We start from the raw sequence: 22,341 nt of genomic DNA on the forward strand, positions 1-22,341 counted from the left end.
TTAATAATTAAAAAATTATTGAAGGGTGTTTTAGAAAAAAAATATAATTATTAAATTTTTTAAAAATACAATTTAATCAATAAAAGAATAATTTATTAAAGGATAATTTATTAAAAGATATTTTGGTAAGCAAAATTTAATGATAAAAAATAAAATTTTTGTTAATGGGTATTTTTTTTAAAAATATTTTTTTCTTAAAAAATGAATAAAGTTAACATTAGTTAACACAAAAAGTTTAAAATGGATTAAAGAAGAGGTTTTTTAAAAGTTAGAAAGGAGGGGAATGTACATTTATAACATAGAGGAAAAAGGAGTGTCATTTTAGGAGAGGAGAGTAGAATTTTCTCAAAAAAAAAGACAATGATTATCATCATTCATCATTTAGTTAATAAATTAAACTCACTTAAATAAAATTAATATTTTCACAACAAAATCATAATAAATTAATATCAACAATCCTTTTTATAAACGGTCAATAGACTCAATTAACAATAGAGTGATAGACTCAAATAATTAGGTTTTTATTTGAATATTGTTAGCAACTTTCTTTTCAAAGTAGATAGATATAGATATTGGCATAATTAATTGGCTACCACTATAAGTCAACTTTGACCATTTTAATAATTACTTTCAATCTTACGTGTTATATATTGTCCTTTCTCTTTTGTAATTTGTTCACTACACAATAATAATCCACGTTCTTTTCTCTCATACATACGTGTGGAACTTGAACTTTCCAAGCACCTATATATTCATGTAATAAATAACCTAATTCCAACTAATAATAAATAAAGTGAACATAAAATTCGTTTGGCCTATTTCATGGAAGAAGTGGACATATAACTAACATTGAGTTCATATTGGAAGTTTATAACCAATCTACAAGGCTATGTTCATGCAAATACCACAAGAAAGATCAACATTGTTTTCTATTTGATTATGTAAATAGTTATTTATATCGTTATCAAGAGTGAATAAGCGCTAACTTTATATAATTCTTAGAGTTAAGTACAATTTTGGTCCTTGTATTAAGATATGAATTGAAAATTTTGTTTGTTTTTAATATTTTTTTTGTATACAAAATCGTTCATAAAATTTAAAACCAAGTTTTACAATCGTTTTTTATTTAAATATTAAAATTTTGGACCAAATTACCTATAACAAAAAAGTTATAAAATAAAAAAAATAAGAGAAAGAGAATGTTTCTGCTCTTGTGAAGGGGAAAAGGAAGAAAAAGAAGAGAGAAGGGAAGAAGAAGAAGTTGTCCATGATCCACTCTGCTTCTGCTTCCGCCGCCACCTCCGTACGATTTTGGTTCATAAGGTAAAGGCGATTTTAAAACCAAGTTAAACCTTAGGAACGATTTTGTATACAAAAAAAGGTTGAAGATGAAATTTTTTTTTGACATATACCTTAAGACCAAAATCGTACTTAACTCTAATTCTTACTATTTTTTAACAAGAAATATATGTTGTTTCGTTCATAATTAACGAATAATTAATTGCGAAATTTTGATTTTTTCATTTTGTTTAGACATTTTTTAAAATTTTAGTAAAGGTCAATAAAAATTGACCGTAAATATTTTTTATTATAAAAATTCTAATATTATACCATAATTTATGATATTATTTATTTTAAAAAAATTAAATTGATAGAGAAATACATAAAAACTAAAAATTAATTAGTATTAATGTAAATAAAAAATATAGTAAAATATTAATCACTTTACATTAAAAAAAAATACCATGGTAACTATATTTAAATAAAAGTATTCGTCAAATAAAGACTTGATGATGGTGTTGCATATTTGTAAGGTGGACTTGATTATGGTACGGAATCACTTGTCCAAATCAACGTGGGAAGTGTATAGCTTAATCCTTCATTTTCTTAGCATTGAATCTAATGTCAGATATTTCAAAGAAGGATGGCGTACGAAGCATAGGTGTAGCATATGGTTTGGCCCACGAATATGATGGAACCAAGTTATGGAGATTAAGCTTTCCACATTGTCTCTGGGTCCGAATTATTTGCATCATGTTTTTTTATCACACATCATAAACGATGTTGACTGTTCTTATAACGTCCTTTCTTACTAGTTCTTGCATATACATTGGCATTATTTGAATTCTCTAACATAACTCATTGGCATATCCATTTTGGTGAATTACACCAAATTCAATCCCATTGTTGTGCCAAAAAATTAGCTTCCTCAGAACATGTAACATGGAAAGATAGAGAACCCTGTCCTTGAAGGCTTGAATAGATAGATAACAAGATGCATGGGAAGTGAAACATAAAATAGCATTTACACGGTGGAAGATCATGAGTGGGAAAAAATTGGTACATATTCTACAACACTATACTATAGAGCAGCAAATGGAGATGGTGCTTTCTAATATATCAACATGTACTCATGTAGTGCAATAATGTGAGCAAAAAAGGTTCACCGTGAACTACCACTCCCCCATAGAAACGAGTGATCCCTGAATATGTAAGCAAAACAACACAAGAGAAAACAGAAAAAAGCCAGAAGTGAACTATGACTATGATGGGATGGTGGTGATACAGTGGTGGAACTGCTTTCTGTCCTTTTGGCAGCAGAGTCTGGAGCGGGGTAATGACCGAAACCGGCAGCCACTGCAGGAGGCACAGTATCTGAGTGTGGTCTTGTTGGAATTTCGTCATGATCGTCAGTGTCATAACCTGTTTAAGGAATCAACTTATGAATTTGATCCTCAGTGAAGCATATATACAATCAAATTGAGGAACAGTAACTATGAGAAGAAAGCAAACACTTACAATCAAATTTCTTCCATCCTAGGATGAGCTTTTCCCGATCAAATACAACATGGTAGCCGGTCATGAAGTTTTCTGCAATCAGCAACAATAGCATAGGCATAAACAATCATCAAAATGATTTGGTAGAACAGAACATTAGAATAAGCATATAAGAAGCATCAATCATGATTTGGGGGAAAAAAGGGGCAATGCAGCATTGATATCAAGAAACCCGGAAACAAAATACCCTATTGTATCTTATCAAATTAATATGAAGTAAAACTTCATTCTTTTAATGTGTTTCCCCTTAATTCACTTAAGGTTCATATCACATGAAATCATGAGTACTCACTTTAAGAAATTAAAAGACTTACGTCCAATTATGTTCAATTCGGCACTCTTGACAACTGCTAGACAGTATACAAGTTCGTTCTGCAACACAATAAGGGAAGGAACACATTTAGCAATATGTAGATCCAAAAATAACAAACAAGCATACAGGGATTGAAGAAGTAAATAATTTCTTTACTCACCTGAGTAGTGATAATAATTATTGGATCATAAACAGGAAAATGGCCTCCACCTCCCATAGTTAAACTCACACTAGGTATCAAGCTCCTATTTGCATCAGGACTGTCCAACATAAGAAAAAATATTTAGCTTTGAATTTGAAAGAAAAAGAAAAAAAAAATTATATGAACCATGAAAAATAGCAGCTCTATGACCTCATATCATAACAATATTCAAAAGGGATTCTTGAATCAGGTGGACGCCGCCTTTCTTTTACTTGGGAATGAAACTACAATATAGATACCGTGGTAAGTTTGTCTTCAAAGAATATCTAGCTAACTTCAGGCAGAATTGCTTCCCTTTCTGGTTAAGTACTTACATTATCAGAAAGCTTTGTATAGGTTGGATCAACCAAGTATGTGAAAGATGTCCCAGAATCAAAAAGAGCAGTGAATTCCACGTCAATTAGAGTTGTGCCTACATGGACTTGAGTGACTGTGATGTTATAGGTAGGGCTGTGTGATGTGCCCAACCATAAGAAGTTATATTCTTTTCAAGCATTAATAATAATACTTTAAATTCAGATAATCAGAGGGGAAGCAACAGGGAATTACCACTTACTGTGATGGATTAAAATTAAATGGAGTCTCTTCTTGATCAAGACTTCCCTTGTCCCCAAAACTTATCCTTCCAACGCCATCACGTCCAAAACACATGGAGAATGAATCTGCTATAAAGCCTTCCCTTGACAATATGCTAGGAACCGATATTTTCTCCATACCCAGCCCAAACAAACCATTGGGAGCAGCAACATCTAAGAATGATCCACTCTGTACTTGTCCACAGCTGCAACACGCACGTTTATTGGTAACTTTTAGATGAATTGTTGAGGAAAAAGTGAAGGAAGGAAAAAAATAAAACATGAGACACTAAGTGAGAATCATATTGTCAAGATAATTTAACAAAGTAACTGACCCAAATATAATATTTGCCTCAACAAGGTCATCATTATTATCTTCTTTTGTTAAATGCAGAACATCCTCTACTAGTATTCCCGATGTAGAAGTTTCAGCAGAGACATAAGAGACCATGTAGGGGCAGTTACTGAATGTTCCAGGGCATTGGTTGCGATGCGTGCACAGACTATTGTTACAAGTCACCATTTTGCTCGTTGTTGATCCATTAGGACTATACACACTAAGGTCAAAATCCTGCGAAAACAATGATCGTCATTCAAAATCATAAACAGGCAATAGCAATAACCAATACAGAAGCACTTTATAATTATAAAGTTATAACTAATAACTAATTGTAGAGATTCTTTTTCACTTCAGCCACAGATAATGAGAAAGAGAGCAAAGTGAACATACTGGCGCCAAGGAAGAAGCAAAGACCGAGCCGTCGGTAGCTGCACATCTGGTGCAATCACAGGGTACCCAGAATAAGTCACTTCCAGTGTCAAGGGCCACCATGAACTTCACTCCTGGAGTCCCCAGCTGAACTGTCGTGTAATGCAAACTGAGTAAATCTCCAGAAAAAGGAAAAAGAAAGAGTTAAAGAACACCCAAAAGAGAAAAACAAATAACAAAAAGTTTCATCTAATCCAATCCAATTCACAAGCACTTATCTACTAAAGTTTGTTCGTTGGTTTCCTCAAACATAATAAAGCAAGAAAGCTTAAATGTAATGTTCACATTGCAAAATCACTAATTAAGTGCATTCAAGTTTCTCTCTTTATATTTTTCCCCCCAAAATAATTATGAACAAAAGGTTTTCTTTCTCAAATTTCTCTCTTTAATAATCTTGATAACAATCTCCAAAACATTTCTTTGTAAAAAAAAATCCAAAACAAAAATGAAGAGCGAAGATTGAGAAATGAAGGTAAGTACAATCCGAGGGAGCTGATACGGAAGGTGGAGTTGCCGTCGGAGAAAGCAAGTCCGGCGTCGAGATCGGATCCAAGGTTGCGGCCGCGGAGGAAGCGGTCGTGGTCAGCAAGCTCAGCATAGTACTCGAAAGTTCCCTTCTCCGGCGGTGGCGGGATGCCGGCGGCGGCGGACGACCACTTGCGAACAGGGCCAGAGAAACGGTGGTGCATCGGAAACGTGAAGACGGCGGCGCCATGTCCATGGAAGCAGCGGCATAGAAAGAGAAGGATGAAGAATGCGAATCTGCAGAAGAAAGTGAGCATTTTCTTTTCTTTTCTTTTCTTTTCTGTGTATGTGAATTGAAGAAGAGAAGAGAAGCAAAACGAAACCCTATCTTGGAAGATCCATTATTATTATTTGAATCTGAAATTTGAGTTCTTGTGTTGGAATCTTAGTGAGAGTGATGGGTTGAAAATGAGAACACTAAACACTCAAGTGTCACACTCTCACCTCAACTCAGCTCAACAGTGACACTCTTAAATTGTTATTAACTTAATAATAATAATAATAATAATAATAATAATAATAATAATAATAATAATAATAATAATAATAATAATAATAAATTGACAATGAACGACAGAGTGTAAGAGAGGCCATGTGAGTGGGGCCCCACTTTTCTTTTTGACAGTTGATGACGGTTGCTGCTAAGGCGGGCTTCTCTTATTTAGTTATTTATTTATTTTAGTTTTTGGTTTTTTACTAAAATTTACATGTTATTTATTTGAGTAAAATATTATTTTAATTTTTTGAGTTAATTTTTAATTTGATTCCTACTATTTTAAACATCTTATTCTTATTTGAAAAAGTTTTAAACGAATTTAATATTACTCTAGTATTAAATTTAATATAATTAATAGAATAAGTGATGTAAAAATTAGTAAATTACTGTTAAGTTATATTATCTTTTTTGTATTAGAAGATCAAAATTTTATTATAACACTTTTTTTTCTTGTAAAAAAAATTTTAAAATTCTATCAATCAAGCATCATTGATCCAGAATTAAAGAAAAAAATTTTAAATTGATAATAGTTGGTAGATTGATTTTATTTACCTTTTAAAACTAAATATTATTGACTTTTCAATATGCTAATTGTTAGTATTAAATTTAATAGTAGGACAATATTAAATCTATTTGAGGAACTTTTTTTAAACTGAAATACAATGTTTAAAATTTTTTAAGACTAAAATAAGATGTTTAAAGTATTATGACCAAATTAAAATTTATTCTAAATCTTGAAAATTAAAATAATACTTTATACTATTTATTTTTTATTAACAAACCGAACATTTAATTTTAAAGGTTAAAAAATTTTAATATGATTTTTTGAGAGTTAAAATCCTAAAAAGTAGGTATTATTTATGATTTTTGAAAATATGAAGGAACAAATAGAAATTGTGGGAGTGTTTTTACAATTAAAATTGGGCATAGTTAATTAGATCCTTTTTTAGTTTTTAAAAAGCATAGTCATTCGAAGCAAATTACTTTTTTTATTTATTTTATGTTTTGGAATTTGGAATTTGAATTTTAAAAAATTTGGGATATATAAATATTTTCACGTATGCCATATAACTCAGAAAATAACAAAGTTAGAACATTTGTTCGTAATACATTTCAAATATAATTATAGATAAATTAAAAAAAGTGAAAATTCTATGTTACTATTTATTTATTTATTTATTTATTTCTAATAGATAATTAAGTTTACTAGAATTTAATTTTAATTTTAATATATTTATTGTATATCATGTAATTTCTTAAAAATATTTGTGGCTATTTAAATAATAAGTGAAAATTGGCAATAATATAAGCTGACTCTTCTACTAATCTATCTACTTATGTATAATCAAAATTTCAATTTTAAAGAGACAAACAAGTACTAAGTACTGAATAAAAAAAGTACTGAATCACTTCAACCAATGAAAATCTAAACATTAACAACATATATTGTCCCATATTAGATATTCTCTTTGATATTTTAATTTATTTTGTTTAAGGAACATTCTTCAACTCTTAAAAGAGTTACATTTTGGCATCAACAAAGTTACAACTATGATATATATTATCATATTTATTCGTTACATTTTTAACAATATCAGTTAAACATATGATAATAATTTCTATGCTATTGCAGTCCAAACTGTAACACTCAATAATGTTAATATCATATTACAACTTTTCTATTTTAAACAATATAGGCCTTGCAATTATTTTTATTAGCTAGGGCCTAGGGATATCTTTTTAAATTCCCTACTTAACGAACCAGAATATTTAAGTTTACATACAACGAAATAACCTTGATTATGATCAAATGATGAAAAGTAAAAACACAAAAATATTATATAACTTCTCAAAAAAGATCTTTTTTTATTTTACTAGTGCTTTTACTTTTACTACTAGAAATTTGCAAAACACATTAAAAAATTAAAAAAGATCTTTTTTCATTGAAAAAAAGATCTTTTTTTAACAAAATAATGGCGCCCAAACATGCACTAAGTCTAGAACTCTTATCCTTTAAGATTTGAATAATTCATTATAAACTCGTTTTTCACGACTAAAATTTAGCATTTATTCCCAATTTTTGCTATATTTAATTAAATACTTTATTTAATAACCTTAATTTTGCGGAGATAAAATTACTCTTTAATTATAACAGCCCCAGAAATTATATTTGTTAATTGGACTAATCTCTATTTACAAGTGATTTTGTTATACAAGTCTTACAAGTTTTCTAATTGATATTACACTCAAACGTCCTTGTTATGCACATATATTTCACGCACCTCTAACAGATTTTTAATTTTTGAAAGAATTCCGTTTCCTTTTTTGAATTTCTTGCCTTCTCTCTTCGATCTCTTTCGTGAGTTTCTCTCTTTGTTCTCTTTCTTCGTTATTCTTGATTTTCATTGATTTTTGACATCAAGCTATGAAATTGTTTTTGAAGATAATGGATAATTCAACTTCAGATTGTCAGATGAATCAGTGCGTGAACCTTACCCGTGAAATTTGTTGTTAATTCTTCCTTGTTTGAATTGAATCTAATGTACTAGTTCTGATTAGAATTAATATAATCTTGTCCATTTTATATCAGACGTTCGGGTGTAGATTAGGAATATTTTAGTGTATTTTAGAAAAGTTTGGGTGTATTTACAGTTTATGACTTTTCATCTGACAGAGGGTGAATTGTCTTATTCTTTTAGTTGAATTGTTTTAGTTTCTGTTTAGTTATGATTCATGAATCTGGTTTTTGTGATTTTTTATGATGGTTTTATAGTTGTATTTGCAATCTATAGTTTATACTTGTTTTGATATGGTGTATTTTGTGTGTATTTTGCAGCCCTTCTGTGGTGTATTTTGGGTGTATTTTGTAATCTTTGCTGACTTTGGTGATTTATTTTAGTGTACACGTAACATAATTTATTTCTGTATTTGCAGCAAATTTGGGTGTAAAACTAAGATATTTGGGTATATTTTTATTCTGATGAGTTCTGCATAATTCAGAACTCTTTCTCTTCCTCCTCCTCATCTTCTCCAACTTATTCTTCTTCATCTTCTTATTTCATATTCTCATAATTCTTTTTGGGAAGAAAAAAATTAAACAAAGAAGAAAAAATAAATACATAATGTTGCGAAATCAAAAGAAAAAGGAGGGTGAATTGTCTTATTCTTTTAGTTGAATTGTTTTTATTTCTGTTTAGTTATGATTCATGAATCTGGTTTTTGTTATTTTTTATGATGGTTTTATAGTTGTATTTGCATTCTATAATTTATGTTTGTTTTAATATGGTGTATTTTGGGTGTATTTTGCAGTTTTTGCTGACTTTGGTGACTGATTTTAGTGTACATATAACATAACTCATTTCTGTATCTGCAGCAAATTTAGGTGTAAAACGAAGATATTTGGGTGTAAAAATGAAGATATTTGGGTGTATTTTTATTCTGATGAGTTCTGCATAATTCAGAACTTTTCCTCTTCCTCCGCCTCATCTTCTACTTCTTCTTCTTCTTCATCTTCTTATTTCATATTTTTATAATTCTTTTTGGAAGAAAAAAATCAAATAAAGAAGAAAAAATACATAATGTTGCAAAATCAAAAGAAGAAAGAGGAGAAACGCAAAGTAAGAGGAGAAGAAGGAAGAAGAGGAGGAGAAACACGAAAAAAAAATGACAATTGTGGTTTTTATCGAGGAAGAAGAAGAGTCGTTCATAATGGTGAGTAGCGCGCTTTGAAAACAGGAAGTGGTTGAATAATGTATGTGTATTTACTCTTGAATTTGGGAGTATAATGCATATGTATTTTATTGGACTTGTGCCAACTTGTAAGACTTGTAAATAAAAAAGATTTGTATGTATAATATATGTGTTGTTAATTTAATAAAGAAAAATGGTGAAGAAACAACAGAAGAAGTAAGAGGAAGGAAAAGAACAATTACTAGTAAATATTAAACAGTTTCATTTAGTAAAATAACCATATTGCCATGTAGGCATTACAAACAAAAATTTGTTATATACAAAATGACCCTTTTGACCCTATCTATCAATTAAGCTCTCACAAATGCATATTTACATAATTTAAGTATTAAAAAAACATGCCTTATACTAATTAATTAGTAAGTAATTATATTAACTAATTACTCTCTAAACAATCCCTCAAAACAGTAATCAAAATGTTCCCTCAACCTTATATTTTTAATTAACTCTCATCTTAAGCAAAATTTACTAATTTAATTTCCCATCCTTTTTTTTTCACATTCACATTGGAGAAGCTGAAGTAAATCCAAATTTGTCAGATAATTTAGCTCTTGCTAATGGTGCAACTAGTTCCACTTGGTGAAGAAATTCTACATCATGAATCAATGGATTCTCTGTTCTTCTTGGTGGAGATCCATAATAACATGATGGTAAGCACACATTACATGCCAGTTCCTTTCCATCTGATCCCTAAACCATCATCAACAACTTCATTACTAAATTATTCATTCCAATTATTTAGGATAATACCTTTGATGCAAACGACAACTCTGATCCGATTTAGCATGGATTTCTCATTTTTTTATCGAGTCAGTTTGTTGAACCGGATCAGAGTTGACGATAGCATCAACCTTCTTCTTACACTATTTTTTTTTTTTAAAAAAAAAGCAAAACCTTTTCGGTGATCATATTGAGAACCCCACTTCCATTGTTGAAATTATTTGGCTGACTGGTAAAAGAAAAAGAAAAAAAAAATAGAATCACCTTCACAAAAAGAGAAAAGAAAAAAAAATACATATATATTTTTAATAATGATATACATCAAAATTCAGAAATTATTGTAATAGTAAAAGGATGTAAAATAACACTTTCGTTCAATAAAATTTCTAATTCTCTGAAAAATTTGTGCTATAACCCTCTTTCACCCCTAGGAATAACCATATAATAATTGATTAATTAAAAAAAAAAAAGATTGGCACCTGTGTTTGTTGCATCTAATTGGCTTGATAAATTCAGGTATGGAAGGTGAAAGCCTTCTTGGTTTTGGGCAAAGGGGTTGATCATATTCATAACCACCTGATCCAACCTTTTTCCTCTCTGCACCTAAATCAGCAAGGTTGCTTTTCACTACCTTATGATGCATGTTTTTAATCATATCTTATTAAAATCTAAAAATGCCCTTTTTCTCCCAAGTGATGAGAAAACAAAAGCAAATATTTTTAAAAGATAAATAAAAAAACTTATTTTATTTTTTGAAAAAAAAATTGAAAGTGACAAGTGACAAGTGACAAGTGAAGGAGGAGCAAATGACTTGTGACAAGCTAATTCAACCTATTTATATCCTCATTGAACAATTGGTATTTTTGTCCTAGTGCATACTACTAGCAGTTACATTGAAAAAATAGCCACACATTTTATTTTTGAGAGAGAGAGTTAGTTTAATTTCATCATGTGACAAATGAGTCATAAGTGATGAGTGTATGGAAATTGATTCAGAACATGTTTAAGTGAGAAGGGATCTTGCAAGTTGTTTGGTTTAGAGTTACTATAGGATTTGTGTTTTGACTATGTTGTATTATTCAATCTCCCTATTATTATCCATTTGGTCCAAGTGAATTCCAACATTGGAATGCTTCAACATTCATTATCTTGTCTTTTTTTTTTAATTACTAATGTGTTTTTTTCTCTATTTTTGGCCATAGTCTAACGTTTTTCCTACTTTTTTAAATGTGAATTAATGTAATTAATAAATTGCATGTTTTATCCGCATGTGTTGGATGCTACTAATTTGTAACTTCATGTTATATCCGCACATGGTAAATGCTAGTGATTTGTGATGAGAAGTTAAGAACATTAAGATAACTAAAAATCTTTTAGGAACATGTTTCACTTGGAAAGAGGAAATTAATGTAAACAAATGGCAGTTATAATTTTTAGTATAGGTTCGGTAGGTTAATAATGAAGGAAATGCCATTTTGACAATGAAATCGTTTATTCATTTTTCTTTGCATCTTTTTCAAGCAAAACAAAACCCATCATTTTTTTACTGAAATTTCGAAGAGAATTTAGCTACAAAATTCTCACTATACAACTTTTAAGTGATATCCAAACAAGATAATTGATATAATGCATGGTAATATGGTATCAACTAATCAAATCAAGCTTAATTTTCTTAATTGAAAAGATAAATTGAGTGAATCTATTCGCAAAACTGTGTTAGATATATATTACAATTGTTACAATAGAAGAACAAATTCCCGCAAATTCATAATGCTAGGAACTTCGTAGAAACATCTATCGTATGGTACAAATATTCAATTCAATATTAACATGATCACCGAGCTTATTAGGTAAGAAATGGAAGACAAGAATAAAATGCCATAAAATCTCGTGTAGAACAAAATATGCACAACATTCAATAAAAGAACCCTCTTCCATTTTCTTCCCTGCATAAGCTTGAACCCTCCATCATCATAATACCTATCCCTATCTCTATCCGAATTCCCCTAATCACTAAGTTTGAGGTACAACCTCTGTTTGGGAAGACAGATTACACCTTCTGAGTAATAGCATTCATGTCAAAGAATCAATCACCCTTGAGAGTTATCCCAATCAAACCTGGGTTGTGAATAGATCTCGTAATCAATTGGTCCATCAACAACATTTTCAATTGTTTGAACACCTTCCAAAAGAGTTGATTGAAGGCTATCACTACTAGAAGGCAACAATTTATACATGACCAACAATGCAAGAGTGAATATAGCTTGCAGCTTTGTGGAGTCACCTTGGACCGAGAAAAACAGCAGCATAGCCATCAAGAACAGATCGACGCAGATACGCATGATGAATATCACAGTATCGATTAACCTCCCATCGTTTCCTGCAGGGAAGCCACGAACACGATACACAAACAGAAAGTTGTACTTGTCAACTACATATCTGTACCCGAAATAGACGACACCAACAGGGACCACAAGTGGAGCAAATGAACAATACACTAAAGTCAGTGCAAATATTGTCAAATTGAAGGCATAATACTGTGCAAAATCAAAGGTTTGTTTCGGTGCAGGTGAGCTTCCGGTGATCGGATACACAGAAAGATCCTGTCCCTCTGGGTTATCCATACTGGAATTGTCATAAGCACTTTCATTTTGCATCAATGGTCTCTGAAGACCATTGGTGTCCTGGTTTTCTAGCTGGTATTCTTCACTTTGTTCGGGAACTAACTGAAGCATGTCATTCTTCCTAAACTTCTGAAGGTTTCTTTTGATCCAAGGAATCGGAGCCAAGAGATCATAAGATATACCTAAGAAAGTGCTAGTGATCAAGAATGCAAGCGAGGAGAGGCATGACTTCGACAGGAATGATGCACTCAAGTAATGCTCAATCCTCTTGCAATCTTCTCCATCTAAATAACACCGCCCCATCTTCAGGATTGCGCTCTCTAATGATGATTCTACCAAACCCCTCAAGATAATGAGGTTCACAAGGAAGAAGCAAACCATCTTCAATAGCGCTGCCTTTTGCTCCCCAGACACTGTCAAATGGCGTTCAAATTTCGATAGATAGGAAAGCACCGAAGGTATCACAATGTACATACTAACAAATATGATAACATTCGGCAGAAATTGGAAAACAAGGCTTGCAAGCCAGCTAGAGCTTTGCACCCAAGCCACCCAATTTTGTGCATTATCCATGGCTTCGGCATTGATGATCCTCCCAGCACTCTTAAGAGCACTGATCACAGCAAGTGGTGAACTAAAGAACAACAACACAAGCATCAGGCATGTATTCACAAACACCCGACGCAACTTCAGCGAGAGCCTTGGCGTCCCCATGTTCTTCCAGTAAATATCAGTCGCCAAGGGGGCACGTTCAACCTTCCACTGATTCCTCCTCAACCTCAGCTCCAACAGCGAAAAGAACTTCCCTATCCTCCTCCTCTTCTCATTCTGGAAATCCTGAACAGCCTTATTAGCAGTATACACATCCCTAAACATCACAAACGCAACTCCAGCTCCCGGCGCATGGCCCTCTTTATAATCAGCCAGCTCATTCTCCAGCTCAGCCCTAACCTCCTGTAACTTCCTCAACCGCTCATCATCCGTGTAACCGAATTTTGCCATCACATCAGCACAAAATCCCTTCCACCATTTCCAACAACAAATCAAACAATGCCTAATTCCCTTCCAACCACCCTGCTCCACTCCACCACCTAAACCACCTTCACCACCATCATAATCATCATCCGGCAACAGCCGCGAATCCATCCTTGCAACCAGCCACGAAATTTCATCCCTAACTCGCAACAATTCATTAGCCAAATCATCCAATGCACATAAATCCATTGGAACAATGACCTTATAAACCTTCCCTGGATACCTATACTGAAAATATTCATGCAGCACAGCCCTATCTGCACCTATAATCTTTGGCAATCCCTGCACCATGATGGTGAATATAGCAGTGGAATTCGAGGAAGGATCACTCAAATTACCAAAATTGTCTCTAAACCTAGTGATCCTCAACCGTTCCTGGATAGCGGAGATTCCGAAATGGACCAAAACAACGACGATTACGGTAAAGACGAAGTGGATCCAGAGAAGAGGCGAGCCTTTGGTGATGTGATTGATGGTAGTTTTGGAGAACTGGTCGTCAAGGATGGAGTCGCCAGCATAGAGGTTGAGAGGGAGGAGGAAGAGGAGTGCGGGGGCGGCGATGGAGAAAAGAACGGCGGCGCTTCCTCCCTCGATTAGGAGAAATTGAGCGGCGTCGGCACCGCAGTGGCGGGCGATCTCGATTGAAGGAAAAAAAAAAGTAAGAATTAGGGTTTATGGAAATAAAATTTTGGGAATTTTTGGTGAGAATTGCGGTGGATTGAGTCCAATCGGTGTTGGATTTTCTTCATGGATCGGAGGGAGCTGGAATTTGCGGGGTTGAATCGGGGGTTAGGGTTAGGGTTGCGAAGAATTTGAGGAGAATTTTGATCCAAGAGGACGAAGAAAGAGGAAGAAGAGGTTGGACAAAGATGTAATTTTTCGTTTTTTGTTTGTTTTTTCTGTTTTATTCGTTGCCTCCAAAAACTGCCAACTTTCTCACAAAACGACAAAAAAAAACAAATACAGGACAAGAAATTTTGATTAATTAACTGTGTAAATTGTTTAATATGGTTATTTAATTAAATTTATATGTTTAAATTTTTTAAACATATATTTAACACTCTTTTTTCTTAAAATAATTATATTTTTATTTTTTAATTCATTGAAATATTAATTTAGGATTCTAATTGCATTTTAATAGTGTTATAGATCAACTAGATTCAATTTCATTGGAGGCTTTAAAAAAAAGTGTTGGTATAATAATATAAAGAAACATTACGATTTTTAAAAAAAAAAACTTGATTCGAATTCTAAAATGGATTTTAGTTAATGTAATAAGATAAGATCAATTTCAAAAATAATGAGTAAATACTAAAAATTAAATACATAAATACATATATTATTTAATTTATTTTAATATATATTTTATACTAATATGATTGAATAAAAATAATAAAAACTTTTAGGGAAAAAGTTAAGACTTAACTTATTAGTTCTTTCAAGTTAGGTTAAGAAATCAACAAAAGTAGTTGATTAGCCAAACAATAATTCTAAGTAAACCGTTAAATACCACTTAATGATACAAATGATTCTAATAATAGAACAAAGAAGATTATATGACGTTGACATCTTTCAAAATTGGTTGCAAGCAAAGCTGCATAATTGAGAGCAGCAACAAAGAGATTATGATTACTAATTTGGGGAAGATAAGGCAAGAACATAGAATGTGAAGATCATTGTGGGTTTTTTAGATTAAATAGGATGGACATATATAATAATTATATATGGTCAAGGAATTGTAGCTAAGACATGAAAATGGAAACTTTCTATTGACAAAATCCAAGACCTGGAAGGATGCAATGGATCCTTTGAAAAGGGCTACTAAACTTGTCCTCCATATATATGCCAATGGAACAAGGTTGACACTTTATAGAAATTAGAGTTAGATGCAAAGAATGTGTACTTGTGAATTAAGTTAGGTTGGTTTAGTAGTTAGTTTATTAATCTGTTTAAGAAAGTATTAGAGGTTTGAATTCTACTAATGCATGCATACAGCAATTTATTGACCAATAACAAATTCTTAAATAAAGTTCTGATGTGCAATGCGTTAATTTTTAGATTACCAAACTGAAAAGTACTGTAAAAAAAATGTATGTATACATGTATATCAATAGAAGATGGTTAGATAATATACATAGAAAGAATATTTTTTATACTCGTATAAAAATTTGGTTGTGATTGAATAATTGTATGTGTAGATTATTTTTTTAATTAAAAATAAAGAGAATATATATTAATTGTTAAAAAATATTAATATTAAAATAGTATTTGATATAAAGAATGAATATATAATGAGATTGATAATAATTTTGTTGGATATTAAAATGTATTTTTTTTATTAATTAAGTTTATAGTTTAATAGATTGTTTTCTATATCTTTTATTTAAATTTGAAATCATTCGTTTGATTTTCATTTCTTTATTATAATACTATCTAGACATTGGGTTTGAAGGGCACAATAGAACCTTGGTTTTATTGATTTATTGAATTTTATACAATATATACTTTTTTTATTATATATGGTTATAGAGTTTGATTATAATTGAATTCATTTGATCATCATTTTAATTTTGAATTTATTACATTGTCTATAAAATTTAATATATGGATATGGACTTTATTGACATTGCTTCACATAAGTATTGGTTTTATCATTTTATTGTTAACTAATATCATTTCTTATATAATCGACACCATCACATCTTTTACACATACACCTATATATTATACAATAATTTGATTTTGTCATATATAATCCTGATTTGGGAAACGTGTTCTTAAAAAAATTACCTTATTAATAAAAATATATCCATTCATAGTTTCATACACGTCATAACTATTAATTAATTATATGCCAATGAGAGTATTTAATTATCACAAGCTACCTTAACAATTAAGCTTATACATGGGGTTTCTAATCAGAAGCTGCAAAGAAAACTTAATATTATAAATTTTAAGAAGATATATCACCACTCTTTAAGAAATAGAGTATTGGTATCTTTCCTTGAGGATTTAATTAATTTTATTATTCTAGAGAACTTATTAAGGAATTAAGAATAATAGAAAACTTTGAAACTTTGTTATGTATTTACGTATTGAAAATGTAAAAAACAAAGTATCGTTTCCAATGATTTTTTTTTTTAATTAGGTATTGGGTTTTGTTCGTCAAGAATTCAAGCGAGTAATTCTTTTTAAATTTTCAATAACAATGGGGTGAATTTCTTTTGAAATATCTAAAAAATGATTATTTTAAAGTTCTTATTACCATATTTGTTAATAAAATTCTGAGCAATAATACTACATAAACATCAGATAATTAATTATTTTGTATAAAGATGTAAAGTGGCCTTATAATATCCACAAAATACAAACTAAATTTACATTTTATAATCAAATAAATTTTACATGTTGAATTAAATTTCATGATAATATAATTAAACCAAATTCATAATTATAATAAAAATAGATTTGTAATGTAATTATAATAAAATTTTATAATATATTATAAACCAAATAACATTTATCATACAGTTGAGAGAGTGAGTATTTTTATATTAGTGGTTTAATATTCCATCGCACTGTGTTGCTTCCGCTGCGAAGACGCCGTCCATCACGATCGAGAAGTCATGTCGAGTCGTATGCCTTTTTTGTTGCGCTATACAGCCTTTCATTCCATTGCTACTGCGTCGTTGCATCGCGCCGTCTGTCTTTTCCATCACGTCGCGTCTTAACCGTCTCTACCATGACGTTGTGTCTTTTCCTCCTTCTCCATTGTGTCTTGCCTCCTCCTCCTCTTCCATTATGTCATCGAGTCACATCCCGTCCTCCAAAGATTAGTAGATATCATTTTTTTTTATTTACGGGATGTTTCATCTCTGTTTTGGGTTCAAAAATTTAGTAGATGACTTCAACTTCATACGAAATTGGATATTCCTTTTATTTGAGAATGGATGTTTTCTTTTATCACGATTGGATGTTTCTTGTTTTGCACCAGCAACGAGAACGACGACGCACCACAAAGGCAGCAATGCGATGGTCTGTGCGGCGAGAATGGTGGCGCACTGCAACGACAGCGAAGCGGTGGTCTGTACGAGGGAAAAGGTCGACGCTATGAGAGGAAATGTTGACGACATTGTAATTAGGGAGCGGTTAATTTACCAAATATTTATTATTTAAAAACGTAATTAATGTCAATTAATCAGATTCTGATTTTGAAATATAATTTAAAATTAATAAATATTAAATAGAGTTATTTAAAATTGGCTAGTTTCAGAGTTGGTTCCCTAAACTTTCTGTTTTTTTAGGGTAAATACCCTTTCCGCCCCTTGACCATTTTTCCGTGGGACATATCGCCCCCTAATCATCATTAAACCTCAAGCAGGTCCCCGTCCATCTATATAACTGACTGTTCGACTCATGTAACCGGTTGCCAACGAGTTGCCAGTATGACGTGTCAGGTGGATGCTGAGTTGTCTATTCCAAGTACCACGTGTTAATTGAAATTATTTCAGAGACAAATTATCCCCTCCCTACAAGTGAAACGTTGTCATTGCTTGACACTCCCCTTTATATATAATACATTTATATTAAACTCCTTCTTGATGTTCATTCATATAAAAGCCCTAACATTTCATCGTCCACAATTGTTTTCCTCCAAAACATTTTGACAAAGCTGGTGTTGAAAAAACAGTAATGAGTCTACGACGGTGGTGTGGATGGTTCAGACGGCGACTGCGTGACACGGCAGTAAAAGGTAAGTTCCATGTTATAGTTTTCTCATTGTGTTAATGAAAGGTAAGATGACAATGAACTTGTTTTTCATGCATGTCTATGAGAAATGAACTGCCTGCCGTTTGTTATGATGAGTATGAGTTGATCGATAAAGTTGTTAGCGAATGAACATTGTTTTTTAGTAGGGTTCGGTAATGCTAAGTTTTTAGAAACATAGTTAATATTCTAAGTAATCAAATACGTATAGTATTTTTAGTCATGATATTCGCCGTTGTTGTTGTGCATTACGGTAAAACCTTAATGATTATGACAAAAAATGTTGCAGATGTTTGTGTTTGTGATCCTTATATTTAATTATGGCGGAAAGCTTGTAACAGCTGCAAATGAAAAGCTACATTACTTAAGCTGGAGGGTAGAGAAATTTTCTCTTATGGATGTTGACTTTGTTAATAAAAATGACTTGGAGGAATTGTTCAAGGAATTGGGTACTTGGCCTACAAACAAATGTACTGGCACGACCCAACTGCTATTGAGTTTGAGGATGGTCTGCATGTGCTTCGTGGTGACAAGAAGATCAACAATATGTGTGACTATGAGTCACAATCTAAATGAGTTCCATCTTTACTTCGAGCATGGAGTGGATATTCCTATGTAATTGAAGATGATCTTGTCATTGAGGACGGGGTTTTCGAAGATGAGCATGTGTTGATGGTGATGGAGTATTTGAAATCATCATCTTCATCATCTCATTCCTACAAGCGTGTCGAAGATGAAGCCTACAAGCCTCCTCCGCCTGGGTATGAGACCACGAGTAGTGAGGATAAATAAATAAAATGGTGACCAACTCTTTTTTTAATGTTGTAGGGTGGATCCTTTGATCAGACTCACACCAACCTAAAGCCTCAGAAGCTTTCTTCAGAATAAATTAAGGTTAGAAAAGTAAAATGTCATTGGCTGTGTTTTTTTTTTTGGATTGTTTCCTTAGCTGTTTATATTGTCACATATGATTGGAATTCAATAGTTACCCACTTTTTTTGCCTATTTTTTTTACAAATGAAACAGGCTAAGTCTAAGAAGAATAAAAAAAATATACCAAAGAGGCCACATACCCCACAAGATGGACATGAGGAAATCCAAAACACTCCGTCTACTCTTCCAATGATAAATTCTCTTCTCCATTCCTTTTGGCCTGTTGCATTATTGTGCACCTTATTTTATTGTGACCTAACCAAATCTTGTGCATGTTGTTGCATAGCAATCTCAAAATGAACTTGCACCATCAGTCCAGTCAGCTACCGAATTCAGGCCCAAGCAGAGGACTTTTAGGCCACCAACTCCTCTGAATTCACAACCATCAAACGTCCATATACCCATTCAGCCTGCATCAATTCAAGCTCTTTCGAACTAGCCTACCATTATACCAAACAATCATGAGGCAATCTCTAAAGAAACAGTGGCTGTAGCAATTGGAGGAACTTCTTCAAGATTATTCAAATTCGTCCCAACACCAAATTTCAGGTCACCAAGCAGACTTAGTTATTTAGGATGGTCATATCATAAGACACCACACTTAGTTATCTATTTTTTAGCTTTTTGTGTTTTTCTTTGGTTGCTAATCTTGTGTTTGGGAAACTAGTAATTGGTTTAAACATGTTTTGTGATACATTTTGTTGGGAATAATACACCATTTCCCCTTGAGAAAATACCTTTCACAGAGAAATAAAATAGACACAATCACAACACAAGAATTTAACATGAAAACTCCAATTATTGGAGAAAAAACTACGGCCGTTGTCAAATGACAACCAGAGAATATCACTATGTGAAAATTGTTACAACACATAGATTTCTTTCTCTCTAACACCGGCACTCCAGTACACCCACACTCTCAAAGCAAATATTTAAATACACCTCACAACACTCTCTAATCAAAAGGTATATAGGAAAAGAAAAGTCAGATACAAGCTTTAAGTGTTTCTGACTGGTGTAAAAAATATGGAGAACTTAGCCTCATATTTATAGCCTAGGCCACCCACTCCATTTGCTATCATAAGCAACGTGGGACTAATTCAACCAAATTCTAACAATCTCTACATTGATTGAAATAGTCACACATCTTCAGCTTCAATAGTCAACACCGACAATTCTTTGCTGCCATTGTCTATACCGACAATCATAGTTCAGAGAACTATCATACTCCACCATGAAAGTATACTCACTTGGAATTAGACCACTCCAAGCATTTCGCCTTGGTACAGATAGAAACCTTGCTGAAAATTCATGGTGCAACTTCCAAATTGGCTTTTCCTGAAAGTTCTTCAGCCATCGACATAACTCCGCCACACACCTTGCATCTCAACGCCAACCAATGCTCGTGTGCAATTGTGGACCCGATTGCCACAACTTATCCTTATCCATGACAGTGCGGCAATACCATGAGGATACTTCTTCTTCAACGCCTTATGCAAACCTGATTGTATCAACACATCCTTGACTTGTATTTGCCACAAGCCAAAATTGATTCTTCCATCAAATTTCTCTATTTCAAGCTTCACAGCACTTGAATATCCTGACATTGTTGCAACCGTATACTGGAATAGTATAACTCAACTGTAGACCGTGCACTAGGAAGAGTCCCCAAGAAAGAGAGGTGGGTCAAATTGGACACACTTAAATATCAAGTCTTTCCTTAGACAGAACATTTCCAAATTGCACTCTCACAGTGTCACATTGCCTTCCAGCAATAACAACAGTAACCAAAGATCAACCTCAAGCTACAAGACAAAATTCTTTTCTGATGTGGAAGGTCAGACTAGGCTGCAACCACAGAGCATACTAAGAATAAATCCCATCGAACCGAAACTCTGATACCACTTGTTGGGAATAATACACCATTCCCCCTTGAGAAAATATATTTCACAAAGAAATAAAATAGACACAATCACAACACACTCTAATCAAAAGGTATAGAGGAAAAGAAAAGTCAGATACAAGTTTTAAGTGTTTCTGACTGGTGCAAAAATATGGAGAACTTAGCCTTATATTTATAGTCTAGGCCACCCACTCTATTTGCTATCCTAAGCAATGTGGGACTAATTCAACCAAATTCTAACACATTTTGTATAATGTCAAAAATATGGTTGGTGTGGTTACATTTTGAAAACTTATTCTCACAGGATTTGTGAGATACATTGTGAAAACTTTGACTCACAAGATTTGTTAGTAACATTTTGAAATTTTGTTATTGTAAAATGAGAATATTTCATCTTTATGTAAGTGTGAATTGTGATTATGTTTTTTACTTCTTCAAATCAGGATTTTGTATTATGCATTAATCATGAAATGTGAAAAACATGGATAATTGAATACATAATGTCTATTATTTTAGGACCATAATTTACTACAATTTCAATATTTAGCTTGAACTGTATATTCAATATTTAACCACTTGTAAAACATTAAGATTACACAAACAAAAGCACACTATCATTATACAGTTGTAACTACACTAGATCCTTTTTCTATTACAATGTCCAACAAAATCAACCCAAACAATTTTTACTTGCTAAGAGCACCACTTCTTTTTCGGCACTCTTTTCAGATTGTTTCCATCAGCACTCATTCGATTACTCCAACTCTCTTCATACTCACCACATCATTTTTCATGGCTGCATGACGAACTAGAATTCGCAATATTCATGCTCACTATTGCGAAGTCTTCTTATAATGATGTAAGATGAAAACTCTATCCTCTCAATATTTC

At 32.2% G+C, this 22,341-nt stretch overlaps 2 protein-coding genes across 2 annotated transcripts; both read right to left on the reverse strand.

Annotated features, from left to right (window-relative positions):
• Positions 1-2,282: 2,282 nt before the first annotated feature.
• Positions 2,283-5,652, reverse strand: LOC127744931 (aspartyl protease family protein 1-like). Its single transcript, XM_052257814.1, has 10 exons — positions 5,178-5,652; positions 4,659-4,806; positions 4,264-4,499; positions 3,910-4,134; positions 3,668-3,803; positions 3,504-3,577; positions 3,312-3,411; positions 3,153-3,210; positions 2,800-2,871; positions 2,283-2,703 (listed from the first exon to the last, which is right to left on the reverse strand). The coding sequence occupies exons 1-10, from the start codon at positions 5,477-5,479 to the stop codon at positions 2,444-2,446; spliced, it is 1,611 nt and encodes a 536-aa protein (XP_052113774.1). The 5' UTR covers positions 5,480-5,652; the 3' UTR covers positions 2,283-2,443.
• Positions 5,653-12,046: 6,394 nt separating this feature from the next.
• LOC127747553 (CSC1-like protein At4g35870) lies at positions 12,047-14,498 on the reverse strand (the record flags this gene model as incomplete). The annotated part of the gene is made up of 1 exon (XM_052261590.1): positions 12,047-14,498. A coding segment is annotated over one exon (2,220 nt), but the record flags the coding sequence as incomplete, so codon positions are not given.
• Positions 14,499-22,341: the final 7,843 nt, after the last annotated feature.

The sequence above is a fragment of the Arachis duranensis genome, chromosome 1 (assembly GCF_000817695.3).
Source record: "Arachis duranensis cultivar V14167 chromosome 1, aradu.V14167.gnm2.J7QH, whole genome shotgun sequence".
In the NCBI taxonomy this organism is placed as follows: domain Eukaryota; kingdom Viridiplantae; phylum Streptophyta; class Magnoliopsida; order Fabales; family Fabaceae; genus Arachis; species Arachis duranensis.